General features: G+C 40.9%; 1 protein-coding gene across 1 annotated transcript; it reads right to left on the bottom strand.

Annotated features, from left to right (window-relative positions):
* Positions 1 to 258: 258 nt before the first annotated feature.
* Positions 259 to 14,169, bottom strand: FDX1 (ferredoxin 1). Its single transcript, XM_070749753.1, has 4 exons — positions 13,814 to 14,169; positions 8,486 to 8,610; positions 4,284 to 4,413; positions 259 to 3,000 (listed from the first exon to the last, which is right to left on the bottom strand). The coding sequence occupies exons 1-4, from the start codon at positions 14,086 to 14,088 to the stop codon at positions 2,886 to 2,888; spliced, it is 645 nt and encodes a 214-aa protein (XP_070605854.1). The 5' UTR covers positions 14,089 to 14,169; the 3' UTR covers positions 259 to 2,885.
* Between the last annotated feature and the right edge of the window lie 1,196 nt (positions 14,170 to 15,365).

The following is a 15,365-nucleotide window of genomic DNA, read 5'->3' as shown; positions in this document are numbered from 1 at the left end:
AATATTTTTTAAAAAAAGGAAACTAGAGCTAGACCAGCTGTTAGCCCCAAAAGCTCTCCAGATGATTCTGGATCAACCTTTCTTTTGCAACCCAACCTATCTCCCATGAATATTATTATGGGGGAAAATAAAAGCCCGAAGGCTAAGAAGATATCCGCTGTTTTAACCATTTATATTTGTTTCAAGAAAACACTTTCTTCCAGATGATTTCCTGACAATTGTTAACATTCAGAAAATGAAAGACATCTGCTCATAAAGAAGGAGCATAGAAAACTAGATACAAGGTTTATTTTCAGATTCTGAAAAATGCTAAGTACTGCATCAGCAGTTTAAATAATATTTATAAGAGAGGTACAAAATTGATACTAAGTGTTGACTCTTATCTATTTTTTTTATACCAGCTATTTCAAGAAACATTTTTTAAAGAAAGAACAGATCATTTTGACAGTGAGGTTTGTTTGCACTTGTCATTTCATAGCACTGTTGTTTTTAATGGTCGATGAAGATACATCAAAATATCCAGGGTCCATGAAGATTTTTTTTCAACAAAACCTAATACATTTACATATAATGTATTAATTTCTTCCCTACTTTCAAAAGGCAGATAAAGGAACAGAGGACAGAAATCTTTCTTTCTTTCTTTCCTCCCTCCCTTCCTTCCTTCTATTTCCAATGGACTCATTGTAATCCATATAACAACGGATTAGATTTATAGACTGACAGAAGAATATTAACAGTGCTTATTTTTTCCTTAGCTGACTTAATTTTCAATGGCTTGGTGCACTAACTTAATAACTTAATCATATTATTTTATATAACATGCCACAGGCTACAAATTAATATTCTATGTAGTCTGAAGACCCATGCTCCAGCATATATGAAAAACTTCAAAAGATGGAAGAAACTCAAAAGTTCTTTGTAAGAAATAACATAGCTTTGGTATTTCTATGTAAGAAATTTCCTACATGGCTTTGGACCAGGGTATCCTACGGCAGTGGTCCCCAACCTTTTTTCCACCAGGGACCAGTTTCAGCAAGACAATTTTTCTATGGCCCGGTGGGGGCGGAAAGGGGGTTTAGCTTATCGTTCCATTGTCTCTCTCCCCCCCTTTTTAATTTTGCGGGGGAGTTGAGGTGACAGAGGGAGGAAGGGTAGGAGGGGGCGGTTTCCTGTCTCTTTCCCCTCCTGTTCACTCGGGACCGCCGTTTGCCTTTCAGCAGTTCCAGAGGACATCCCCCCCCGTTCCGGCTGGGATTGCAGCAAGGAATCCCAGAGCAGGGGGAAGTGCCTCCACGGACACAGTCACCTTCCTTTGCGATCGCTGCCTGCTTGGAGTGCCCACCACTGCCAGGTCTGGTAATTTTCTTGCAGCAAGGAATCCTTCTAAAAGAAAATTACCAGAGCTGGTGGTGGGGGTTTCATGGTCACACACACACCCCTGGCTTCGCTCCCACCCAGGACCCCGGGAATAGGGTGGGGGAGCCTAGCAAAAAAAGAGCTGCACAATGCCAAAGCCTTTTCGTTTGAGCTGCAGGCAGAGCGAGGGCTTCGCAAGGGCTTCGCAAGGAGTAAATAGACCACTTTCAACGAGAGAAGAAAGACAGGAAAGGAAGAAAGCAAGCAAGCAAAGGTTTTCTCAGCCCGAGGCAAATGGCGGTCCCAAGTGAACGTGAGGGGAAAGAGACAGGAAACAGCTTGGCACTCGCCGGCTCCACAGCAGCTGCTGACTCCGCGGCCCGGTGCAAAATGCCTTGCGGCCCGGTACTGGTCCGCGGACCGGCGGTTGGGGACCCCTGTCCTACGGAATTCCTGCTGCATCTCCTAGCTGTCTTCATTCTGAGATAATCTGAGCCCCTCAATCACGTGTCTGCATGACAGATAGGAGATGGGCGGTAACTGAAGCAAGTCCCTTCTCAGTCTCATGTTCTCTCACCAGAAAAGCTCACCTGAATGTTGCTATTTGCACTAGAACAGGGATCTCCAACCAGATGGCTGGGAAATTCTGGGAGCTGAAGTCCGCCAGGCTCAAAATTGCCAAGGTTGAAGATCCTTGTACTAGTGGAACACATTTTTATTTCAAAACTTTAATTGTGCTGTCAACTTGCCTGCCATTTTTAATCTGTGTCTAGAAGAGGAAGTGGGTTAGAAGTTAAACATTTGATTTAAAGCCCCATCACAATGGAATATATGGCTCCTTCTTTTTTCTTTAAAAAATGATATTTCTATCCTTTTGGAAATAAGAAATCTGTTCATGAAATGAAACATACCACAAAACCAGAAATGCATCTTTGCCCATGCAACTTCCTTAGAATAAGATGGGACTTATGCAGTATTTCTGATTTTAAAAAAACCTTTGGAAATGCTTCTGACATGTTGGCTACAACATGGTATACAACAATGAATATGCAATTCTTAGGAGATTCAATAGGATTTTGTACAATTACACAATCTTACAATTAATTTGTGCCAAAACTGATCATCTAATAGTGGTTAATATCACTAGTGATTTACTCTCTGGTATTTTCAGTGTGAAAAATATAACTTAAAAAGTGATTTTTGTTCTCAACTAATCTAGCGTATAATTATTACTTTGGGAAAATATGAATGCAGCAGCAGTAATGATACAATATTAAATTAAAATAAAAGGAGCGATTCGCCTAAAAGGAAACCTCCTCCTCTTTAACTGTATTTTATCATGTTTCTATCACTCCACAGATCTCGTCTAAATATCTTATTTTATCCTCTCAAAATAAGCCTCACTGTAATTTTTTCAAATGCATATTTCAACATAGATAATCAAAGGATGAGTATTTCAATTTACTTAAAAATTAGAAATAAGTAGTAAAATATTTTTAATATCATGAAACACACCCTAAAGCATTATTTTATGGATTCTTGCTCATATCTATACACTGCCGGGCATCAGCAACGGCTTCAGGCACTCGGACAATCATATTGTTCATATATTTCTTCAAGCAAATTTGACAGCCCAAACGTGATCTGCAGAAGGGAAAAAGGATATTGTATGAATGATATTATAACATTCCACTATTGTAATATTACAATGTTTGAAGATTGAATGGCACTGAAAAATGTGACTTATGATTGTTTTTCACATTTATGTTGTAGCACCCCATGGTCATGTCATAAAAATTCAGATGCTTGGCAAGTGACTCATATTTGTGACGGTCACAGCGTCCCAGGTCACATGATCATCTTTTGCAACCTGACAAGCAAAATCAATGGGGAGGCCAGATTTACTCAACAACTGTGTTACTAATTTAAGAAGTACAGTGATTTCACTTGACAACTGTGGCAAGAAAGGGCGTAAAATGGGACAGAACTCAAGCAACAACTATCTCGCTTGTTGCGGTTGACTCGCAGTCAGGCAGATCTCTGTCCATGGACTTTGAGCCTAATGAGCTGGGGCCATCTGGGCATGGCCGACCATCTGCCGGAAGAGTGAAAGAGCAAGCCGGAGGAAGAGGGATAGTCTGGGTGTGAGGAGCCTACAGAGGCTATAGATCCCCCAACTGGGGATGTGCAGCCCCCAACTGGGGCTTTGCCAGGTCTGAGGACAAGGAAATAAGGGACCTGATCCTGAATGCTCGGGTGAGAAGGATGAGAGGTCGGCAGGAGCAGTTGAGAAAGGTCAGAAAGAAGAAGTGAGCACAGCTGTGCACACTCAGCACTTCCCGAGAGTATTTAAGGGGAGGAGTTTAGAGGGTACTCTTTGCAAGAAGTCAACATTTGTGCCTCCAGAGGGGAAAAGCTTGTAAAGAGTGTTTTACCTAACAAACCTGGATTCAGTATTGGACATTTATTTAAACAGAACTCCAGACTGCAGCTGTACACCATTCTCTAAGAATGCTCATATGCCTATATGCAGTGCAGGTATATTTTAATAAATAAAATGATAATGCCGTCCCGAGTCTGCGGAGAGGGGTGGCATACAAATCTAATTAATAATAATAATAATAATAATAATAATAATAATAATAATAATAATAATAATGCATATGTTTTTTTAGTTTTTTAATTGTATACCACCCAGAATCATTTTGCAACAGAGATGGATGGCCTCCAAATCTGATGTATAAATAAATAAATCTAAATTTATTTTAAATACATTTAAAATCTAAAACAAAAATTAAAGAACAAGTAGAAAAAGGAGCACGATATCTGTCAAGAGTAATTTCCATGGGCAGACAGAATATGCTTGTCCTTGAGTTAAGCAGCAGGTGGTCAATTGAATAAAAACAGTGAAGGTGATTCCACCTTACCTTTCTGTCAAGCCATAGGCAAGGTCCAGCATATCCATTTCTTCATCTGTGATTGCATCTAATTTTTCAAATACGTGGTCTTCAAAGATTAAGTGACATGTAGAGCAGGCCAGTGTTCCTTCACATGCACCTAAAGTTAAATTAGGTACACATTTAATTCATTAACTTTCAACAACATTTTGTGTTCATCATTCAACATCAACAACATAATCCCATACTCCCAGTCTCCTCTGTACAGAAACCTGGTGGTATATAAAGTGGGGAGAATGAATGGAAGGACTGATGTTATCTCTTCCTGATAATTAACATTTTGGAGCCGTTATGGCAAACAATGTATGAAATAAGGTTAAAGTGTTTAAGTCGGGCTGTAGGAAAAGCAAGTAGGATGCTTGGCTGCATAGCTAGAGGTATAACAAGCAGGAAGAGGGAGATTGTGATCCCGCTATATAGAGTGCTGGTGAGACCACATTTGGAGTACTGTGTTCAGTTCTGGAGACCTCACGTACAAAAAGATATTGACAAAATTGAACGGGTCCAAAGACAGGCTACAAGAATGGTAGAAGGTCTTAAGCATAAAACGTATCAGGAAAGACTTAATGAACTCAATCTGTATAGTCTGGAGGACAGAAGGAAAAGGGGGGACATGATCGAAACATTTAAATATGTTAAAGGGTTAAATAAGTTTCAGGAGGGAAGTGTTTTTAATAGGAAAGTGAACACAAGAACAAGGGGATACAATCTGAAGTTAATTGGGGGAAAGATCAAAAGCAACATGAGAAAATATTATTTTACAGAAAGAGTAGTAGATCCTTGGAACAAACTTCCAGCAGACGTGGTTGGGAAATCCACAGTAACTGAATTTAAACATGCCTGGGATAAACATATATCCATCCTAAGATAAAAATACAGGAAATAGTATAAGGGCAGACTACATGGATCATGAGGTCTTTTTCTGCCGCCAGTCTTCTATGTTTCTATGAAAGCTGCAGCACAAATCAGAACAATTTTAATTCAACACATCTAAGGACATAAGGTTGAAGAATGCAGTTACAACATTGGTACCATTTGGCATTGGTAGGCTTCAGTCTTAAAAGGCCATGGTATCATGCTCTGGATTCCCCAGAGCATGAAGGTAGGTACCATATAGTTTAAAGATATACAGTGATCCCTTGATTTTCGTGGGTTCAAACTTCACGAAACGCTATACCACGGTTTTTCAAAAAATATTAATTAAAAAATACTCCGCGGTTTTTTTTCTATACCACGGTTTTCCCCACCCGATAACGTCATACGTCATCACCAAGAGTCACTTCTCTCTCTCTTTCTCTTTCTTTCCTGTCATTCTCTGCTTCAATCATTTTCTCATTTCTCTTTTTTCTCCCTTTTTCTATCATTTTTCTCTCTCTCTATACCTTCCACTCTCCCCCCTCTTGCTCTCTCTCTCTTTCTCCCTCTCCCTCTCTGTGAGAACGCCTGCCCCCACCTCTCCTGCAGCCCCCTCGCTGATAGCTGGGACGAAAGTGCTCTCAGCTAAGGGACTGTGAGAGGGGCGAGGCAGGCATTCTCAAAGCGCTCAGAGCGGCTACCGGCCGAATGAGGAGAATGAGAAGCTGTAGCCGCCAGCGCTGCTGCAGGAGGACCCGTGTCCGAAGAAAGCCGGTGAGAGGGGTGGATCGGGCGGGCGGGCGGTAGCGGCGAGGGTGCCGGAGGCGCTGGGGGGGGGCAGCCGACATTCAAAACAATCTTTGCCGGCCTCCGCACTTTCGTCGCTCCCCGCCCCCAACTTCAAGCCCTTGCGCGGCCTTGGAAAAAGGGTGCGCATGCGCAGATGGTGTTTTACTTCTGCACCGCTACTTCGCGGAAAATCGACTTTCGCGGGAGGTCTTAGAACGTAACCCCCGCGAAAATCGAGGGAACACTGTAGTCTGAAGCATCATAGGCATAATCAATTAGTAATGACGGATCAGGATAATGTAGGCAGGAGATATATCTATGCCTATAATACAGATAAACTATAGCTATAAAGCCAAAATAAAAAAGATACAACATGAACAATAATGTTGTAACAACAACAATAGCATATTTTAATTGAACAAGAATTATGCTAAACATAAGAAGGAGTTTATCAAGCAGGCAAGCCTTTAATGTCAACCTATTATTTGTAAGCCTACTATGCCCCCTAGTGACATAAAAAAGCTGAGACAGTCTACATTTGCTTTTCTGGGCATTACCACTGTAATTGATCTTTTTTTTTGAAGATGACTGAGAATTTTAAATGCGCACAATACTAAACTTTTAAATTTTAATTTCTGTACCTGGAATATTAAAAAGTAAGAGCTCTGTTTTAAAGATGCCATATCATTCCACTGTGTTAACATATGCAAATTATTGAGGCTAATTTTTTGCTTTCTGGGAAATACTACGTTGGCTATCTCTTAATCCTGACATTTTAGTTCTGTTAATCACAATTTATCTACCTTTTAAATTGTTCGCTGTTGTACTGCCTATATGTTGCAAACTTCCATAACTCACTGAAAAAGGCTATATTAAAATATTAGGCTCAGTGCAATGCATTAGATAATTCTTTGGCTTCAAAGAAAGCAAAATAGAAGGATCACAAACCTGAGGCCAAAGAAGAGGACAGGTTAAATGATACAGCAAAGATAACAATATAAAGAGAAAAATCACTAGCTATATGCGAGTCACGTTTTTTATTTAAGCCATAACCCAGTTTGTTTGCTTTTGTTTTAGGATTATCCTTATCATCCTTATGATTACATCTGTAAATGTTTGCAGATGTGTTACAATTATTTTAAAATTTGCTCCCATGCCCTGTCCAAAAATTAAGATAAGAATATGGTTTAACACAATATATAAATCCAGCTCAATGATCAAAATTATGACAATGCTGAACAAAGACATTAAGAACCGATGCCGAAGTTACTGCCATTGTAGCGCCCCTGCAGTCATGTGACTTCCAATGGGACCTTTTAGCAATCCATTTGCAATTTTGACAGTTTGCCAAACACCTATGACCATCATTTGAAATCCTTCCTGTGAGTTTTCCCAGAAAGTCAATGGAAAAATGGATGGATTTTTTTCAACTATATATTTAGAAACATAGAAACATAGAAGTCTGACGGCAGAAAAAGACCTCATGGTCCATCAAGTCTGCCCTTATACTATTTTCTGTATTTTATCTTAGGATGGATATATGTTTATACCAGGCATGTTTAAATTCAGTTACTGTGGATTTATCTACCATGTCTGCTGGAAGTTTGTTCCAAGGATCTACTACTCTTTCAGTAAAATAATATTTTCTCATGTTGCTTTTGATCTTTCCCCCAATTAACTTCAGATTGTGTCCCCTTGTTCTTGTGTTCACTTTCCTATTAAAAACACTTCCCTCCTGAACCTTATTTAACCCTTTAACATATTTAAATGTTTCAATCATGTCCCCACTTTTCCTTCTGTCCTCCAGACTATACAGATTGAGTTCCTTAAGTCTTTCCTGATACGTTTTATGCTTAAGACCTTCCACCATTCTTGTAGCCCGTCTTTGGACCCGTTCAATTTTGTCAATATCTTTTTGTAGGTGAGGTCTCCAGAAGTGAACACAGTATTCCAAATGTGGTCTCACCAGCGCTCTATATAGCGGGATCATAATCTCCCTCTTCCTGCTTGTTATACCTCTAGTTATGCAGCCAAGCATCTTACTTGCTTTCCCTACCGCCTGACTGCACTTATATTTGGGAGCAAAAGGACTGCCTGCCAGATTGATTAAACCCTTGTAGGGCAGAGTCACCTCCCCCCTCTTTAAGCATTTTTGGTTGCTCTCAAAGATACTGGCTGAAAAAGTCTGAGGCGAAAGCCAAATGGGATTTTGGCACTTACAGTATGGATATTTGGAGCCTGCCTGTCAAACTGATTTGGTTTCACATGGGTAAAAATCTCAGCTACTGTGGATTTACCAACCATGTCTGCTGGAAGTTTGTTCCAAGCATCTACTACTCTTTCAGTAAAATAATATTTTCTCATGTTGCTTCTAATCTTTCCCCCAACTAACCTCAGATTGTGCCCCCTTGTTCTTGTGTTCTATTAGTACTTTTGCTTAGAAATGGTTAACTTTGAATCAAAAGTCAGAGTTTCAATTCTTTTTTAAAATCAACTTACATTATAGGAAAGGAAATATATTTACTTACCAAATCCATCTATGTCTAGATTATTATCTATCACAACATCTAGAAGTGAATCTCCGACTTTTCCTTTGGCTGTTAATTTATCACCGTCACGATTTATAAAGTGCACTGTAACTTTTTCTTCCGAGCTGAAAAACAAATTCAGTATTTTATTTTTCTCCTTTAATCCAATTTTTTTTTTTACAAAATTGTTTTTCAATACAGTAAAATATTGGTTTACAGAGGCTAAATATATTTATTTAGAAAACCTATACGGCTTCCTGTCTTATACATGATAACCCTAGGTGACTCTCAATGACATTCAATAGAAACAAAATAAAATTTCCTAACAAATATTATAATGAAACTGTCCTTGGACTTAGATACCAATAACAATAAAGCCAACTCCAAAACCCAACTCAATTCAAATCTCATATAAGAATTAGGGTGGAAGGAGAAAGAGAGAGGAAGGGGAAACGAAGAGAACATCATACAATCAGGGAAAGGCTTTCTGAAACTTTGTCTTCAATTACTTTCAAAAGGTATTTGATGAAAATAGTTAAGGATGAAATTGTTTCAGAAGATCTTCCCCTAATTTTATGAAATGTCTTTATTTCTTTTTGTTCCTGCCCCCAATTTAATTATTTTTGGCTGGTAGTGTTTGCTGTTGCTGTTCTTGCTGTCATTTGTTAAACTCTTAAGTGGTTTTATATACTACTTTGAGTGTTTGAATTCTATTAAATTCTAGGTAAGCTGCTGAGAGTCATTTTGGTTGCAGTATAAAGGGCCAATTTAAGGTGCTGGTTTTTAATCTTAAAGCCCCCTAAAGACCTGGTGTCTGTGTACTTGCAGGATCATCTTCCCAAGCAGAATTAGCCTGCCTTGTACATTCATTCTAAAGAGAAGATGCTCAAATGGCCTCCTGCAATCCTCTACCAGTGAAAACAGAGTTCGGAGGACTGCCCGTAGCCCTCGTGAGCTCTATTTTCACAGGCAGAGGCACCACACGGGCTGGTCCTTTGCTGTTACCGGGGCCAGATCTAAGCACCCTGCAGGCCAAATCTGTTCTCCGGGCCTTGGGTTCGACACCCCTGACTTACAGTGTTAACAAGACTCAAGTTTGTTAACTTGAAGGATACTTTATTTTACTTAGCGTTTCTGATCTCAAATATGATATTTAAGTGCACACAAATACATATGCCGATAATGTTTATTATTTCAATGTATAAAGATAGCCATCTCAAATGCATAACTCTGATTATCCCCCATCATCTTGCCGATCATTATTAGTGGCAGAAGAGTAGCAGTCATTGGTTGACTGTCAAATTGTGAATAGTGTACCCCAGCATCATTTATTTATTTATTTATTTATTTATTTATTTATTTATTTATTCATTCATTCATTCATTCATTCATTCATTCATTCATTCATTCATTCATTAGATTTGTTAGCCGCCCCTCTCTGAAGACTCGGGGTGGCTCACAACAATAATAAAAACAATATAGTAGTAGAACAAATCTAATATTAAAAAACATATAAAACCCTATCATTATTTAAAAAAACCAAACAGCACATTCATACCAAACATAAAACAAAGTATAAAAAAAGCCTGGGGGAAAGGTGTCTCAACTCCCCCATGCCTGGTGGTATAAGTGAGTCTTGAGTAGTTTACAAAAGACAGGGAGGGTGGGGGCAGTTCTAATCTCCGGAGGGAGCTGGTTCCAGAGGGCCGGGGCCGCCACAGAGAAGGCTCTTCCCCTGGGGCCCGCCAAACGACATTGTTTAGTCGACGGGACCCGGAGAAGGCCAACTCTGTGGGACCTTATCGGTCGCTGGGATTTGTGCAGTAGCAGGCGGTTCTGGAGGTACTCTGGTCCAATGCCATGTAGGGCTTTAAAGGTCATGACCAACACTTTGAATTGTGACCGGAAACTGATCGGCAGCCAATGCAAGCCACGGAGTGTTGAAGAAACGTGGGCGAATCTTGGAAGCCTCACGATGCCAGCAGTTGATTAAATAGCTACCTAAGTAGGGGAACTAAAGCTCCCTGGGATGCCCGCCTTTGACTTCTTATTGCTGTTTTGGTGCTTTAAATCAATTCGCTGGCTGGGGAATTCTGGGAGTTGAAGTCCAAGTACCTTCAAGTTGCCAAGGTTGGGAAACACTGCTTTAAATAACCAAACAACTATAACAGCAATATCACTTAGACTTATATACCATTTGATAGTACTTTACAACACTTTCTAACCAGTCTACAGAATCAGCATATTGCCCCAACAATCTGGGTCCTCACCTTGGTGGCGTAATGGTTCGAATGCAGTACTGCAAGCTGCTTCTGCTGACTGCTGGCTGTAGTTTACCAGTTCAAATCTCACCAGGCTCAAGTTTGACTCAACCTTCCATCCTTCTGAGGCGGGTAAATTGAGGACCCAGATTGTTGGGGCCATATGCTGACTCTGTAAACCGCTTTGAATGGGCTGTAAAGCACTGTGAAGCAGGTATAAGTCTAAATGCTATTGCTATTTTATCAACTCAGAAGAATGGAAGGCTGAGTCAACCTTGAATCGCTCAGAATTTAACTCCTGGTAGTGGGCAGTTAGGTAGCCTGCAATACTGCAGGGTAACTACCATGGCTCTTTTTTAAATCCAACTAAGCTGAATGAAGCAGAAATCTTGCACAAATGCAAAATATGCCCTACTATATCAACATGGGTGGAATCCAATATGCAGAACTTGTATGAGCTATTCTTTTCATGTGTATAGGACTAGGGGATATTCCAGAGCAGATCTGGAATGGTTAGAGAATGTTTTTTCTCTACCTCCAAAAAGAAAGTACAACTGCCAGAGAGTGAGTCACAAGCATAGGTGTTAGCTTGCAATAGTGAACACGTTCTCACTTGACTTTCTCTTCGTTTGAAGTCCAATTTCAGGAATCTAGTTTAAAAGAACAAGATGAACCTTGTGTCCATGTGAGCACAAGACTTCTAGGCTTGCTTCATATTGTGTGTGGATTCATATTTGTTGATTGAATTGTGTTTACATGGAGAAACCATAATTGTTGTTTCCCTTTGTTGTAAGAGTCCTTGGGGAGCTCTGGGCAGGATATAAATGAAATTAATAAAATAAAATAATTAATAAATAATTAATAAAGAAGAATATTGACTGTTGATTGTTTTTTTTAATTGATAGTGGGTTTTTAGCTATAGTTTTAATTATTGGATTTGTACCACATCGTTTATTGTTGTTGTGAGCCGCCCCGAGTCTTCAGAGAGGGGCGGCATGCAAATCTAATAAATTATTATTATTTGTTTATTTATTTTATTTTATTTTATTTTATTTTATTTTATTTATTTATTAGATTTGTATGCCACCCCTCTCCGAAGACTCGGGGCGTCTAACAACAATAAAGAAGACAATGTAACAAATCTAATATTAAAAATAATCTAAAAAACCCCAATTTAAGAGACGGAGGGAAGTGTTTTTAATAGGAAAGTGAACACAAGAACAAGGGGGAACAATCTGGGGTTAGTTGCAACGTGAGAAAATATTATTTTACTGAAAGAGTAGTAGATGCTTGGAGCAAACTTCCAGCAGATGTTGTTGGTAAATCTACAGTAACTGTATTTAAACACACCTGGAATAAACATATATCCATCCTAAGATAAAATACAGGAAATAGTATAAGGGCAGACTAGATGGACCGTGAGGTCTTTTACTGCTGTCAATCTTCTATGTTTCTACGTTGAAGCTGAGCTAGGGCTAGGGCTCGCGTGCCAGCAGATATGGCTCTGCGTGCCACCTGTGGCACCCCTGCCATAGGTTTGGTATCACTGGTGTATATAAACAGTGTTGTATCTATGTACAGTGATCCCTCGATTAGCACGGTCTCGATTAGTGCGAAACGCTACAACACGGTTTTTCAAAAAATATCAATTAAAAAATAAGTCCGCGGTTTTTTTTCTACACCACGGTTTTTCCCGCCCGATGACATCATACGTCATCACCAAACTGACTGGCCATTGCTGATTGGCCAAAATCTCGACCAATCGTTGCAAACTGGGGGGTTTTATTCTGTCATTACACAGTACAGTATAGTATTTAAGTGCTTTTTGAGAAAGGAGGGAGAGAAGGGAGGGAGAGAAGGGAAGGAGGGAGGGAAGGAGGGAGAGAAGGAGGGAAGGAAGCCATTGCCATTGCCGCCAGCGCTGCCCCAAGAAAGCCGGTGAGAGGAAGGAAGGAAGGAAGGAGGGAGGGAGGGAAGGAGGGAAGGAAGTTATTGCCATTGCCATTGCCGCCAGCGCTGCCCCAAGAAAGCCGGTGAGAGGGGCGAATCGGGCGGGCGGGGGGTAGCGGCGAGGAGCCCGGAAAAATCACCATTGCCAGCCTCCGAACTTGCGTCGCTCCACCATCTGCGCATGTGCGGCCATGGAAAAAAGGGCGCGCATGCGCAGATGGTGTTTTTACTTCCGCACCACTATAACGCGGAAAATCGATTAGCGCGGGAGGTCTTGGAACGTAACCCCCGCGCTAATCGAGGGATCACTGTATACTACCAATACGCATTTGACATAAACAAACAAACATAGCTAAAATATGCAGAAATTCTTGAAAGTATCTAATTTGAAAAGTCGCAAATTAGCGGTCAACAGTATGGTTGACAAACCTGTTGTTTACGCTTATCTGAAAGATTTGGAAGGTAGCATCATAAATCTATGGAGATCAGCTCAAATATATACGATTTATATAGAGAGAATATGTCAATCCCTATATTTAGAAAGTATGTTATGTAAAGGCAAAGTCACAAACAGGTAGCTCCTCTCTTCCAGATTAGACCAGTTGTACGGTTAACAGAACCACAGCTTATCGGTTTTTCTGGTCTCGAACAATATGCTTAAGCTATAAATTGACCTCAGGCGCCGCATTCGCACAACACCGGGGTCCTATTACCAAAAACGCCGTTGTGGCAGCCCAGGTACAACCGCATTGTGTGGATGACCGTGAGCAAAGCCACGGCTGGCATTTCCCGTGACCTCCGAGCTGACCTAACCTAGCCCAGGTACCGCTCTACACTTCCCTCAGCCCCACGGTAGGCAGAATTGTCTCTTCTATGACTTGGGGACTTCAACTCCCAATATTCCTTAGCCAATCATGCTAGCTCAGGAATTCTGGGAGTTGAAGTCCACAAGTCATAGAAGAGCCAACTTTTGACTACCCCTGCCCCAGCCAATCCCTGGATTTGCTCCCTCGCTTGGCGCCTAGGAGCGAGAGTGGAGAGGCCAGGTACCCCCGCCGCCTCACTTCCAACTCAGGCCGGGAAGGTTGACTTGGCGAAGGCAGGGCAGAGCTCCTACCTGAGTCCCGTTGCCGCGTGGAAGGACCGGCAAGAGCCTAAGCGGGCTGCGGCGTTCCAACTGCCGCCGCCTCGGATAGGAGCCTCCAGGAGCCTCCAGCAAGAAGACGGGGCGGCTCGAAAGAGGCGACGGAAACCGCTTGAGGTGGCCATGGTGCGACGGCGAAGCCCCGAAGATAGCGGAAAAGGCGAGCGCGAGCCACTTCCGCTTATTACTTTCCGAAATCCAAAGGTCGGTCCTCTCGCCTGACTGGAATGCACGGCGGCGATTCTCATAGGCGTTTTACGCTGCCGACGTCAGAGGGGCCGCGAAATGCACACGATCCCCTCGCCTGGGAGACGGATTACGCGAGTTGCGGAAATGAAGCTTTCGGGCGCGTGCACGCCAGGAAGAACGATGGCCGGGGGCGACCGCTTGGGCTGGGCATCGCGCATGCTCGCACCTCTGCTTACCCCGGCTGATCCTCGGTTCCCTTTTAGTTTAGGCTCAGGGGTAGGCTAAATTGGCTCTATGATGACTTGAGGACTTCAACTCCCAGAATTCCTCAGTCAATCTTGCTAGCTCAGAAATTCTGGGAGTTGAAGTCCACATGTCATAGAAGAGCCAACTTTGCCTACCCCTGGCTTAGGGATTTGGGGACTCTTATGAACAGCGCAGCAGTAGTTTTATTAAGTATATTTAAACAAATGTCTAAGTACCTAAGTTACACCTTTAAGGCATGGTTAGACTGTACTTCACAGATGTTATGGGTTTTTTTCTTTCTTTCTAAAAGTGGTCAAAGTATAATTAACAGATTTGGCTTTCTGATTGAGATCCATTGCTTCGTAGTTTTGGATATTTGGACAACTTGCTCTCCCCCCCACCCACAATTTTGTAATCTGTTAAATTAGCATATACAATTTTACCCCAGTAGGGGGCAGAGCAAATTAAGGAAGGGAGTACAGTAATGTTATGTGGGTTAATATCATAATTCTTAATGTAAAACACTCGTACTTGAACATTTGCCAAAGATACCTTTCCAACATATCGCCCCAACAATCTGTATGATAGTGAATGCACTAATTATTATTATTATTATTATTATTATTATTATTATTATTATTTACATTTCTATGCCGCCCTATCCTCCGACTCAGAGCGGCTCACCACCAAAGTGAATACATATCATATAGAAATCTAAAATTAAAATACACTAAAAACCCCATTTCTTAAAAAATCACTCACATTCAATCAATCAACCTATATGTTCATTCGCCGGCTGGGGCAAGATGATGGAATTAATGGCCCCAAACCTGCTGGCAGAGATAGGTCTTTAAACTCTTGAGGAATTACCTTATTTACTACCCTGATGTCTCCAAAAATGAGAGGATAGTAAATTTATTCCTAGAGACCATATGAAAAGAAAAATCCTAATATGCAATGTATGTATTAAAAACTAAATTAGCTTTACTAAGTGTGGACTTGTGTTGTAGAAATATAAATTCCATAACTTAACACAAGTTCTTGGCTAAGTGTTTGTTTATATATGCCTTTATTTTTATAAATAAAGCAG

Source organism: Erythrolamprus reginae, chromosome 4 (genome assembly GCF_031021105.1).
Source record: "Erythrolamprus reginae isolate rEryReg1 chromosome 4, rEryReg1.hap1, whole genome shotgun sequence".
Classification (NCBI taxonomy): domain Eukaryota; kingdom Metazoa; phylum Chordata; class Lepidosauria; order Squamata; family Dipsadidae; genus Erythrolamprus; species Erythrolamprus reginae.
Note: the sequence above shows the minus strand (reverse complement) of the source record. Positions and strands in the feature narration are given on the sequence as shown.

Bases quoted from the DNA above. Each gene is read 5' to 3' on its own strand.
- FDX1 (XM_070749753.1), bottom strand. From the start codon at position 14,088: ATGAGAATCGCCGCCGTGCATTCCAGTCAGGCGAGAGGACCGACCTTT. The intron at 8,611-13,813 runs GTAGGAGCTCTG...TTTGTTTTTCAG, and splicing joins CACGCGGCAACGGGACTCAG to CTCGGAAGAAAAAGTTACAG. The intron at 3,001-4,283 runs GTAAGGTGGAAT...TCCCTTCTGCAG, and splicing joins GCCTATGGCTTGACAGAAAG to ATCACGTTTGGGCTGTCAAA.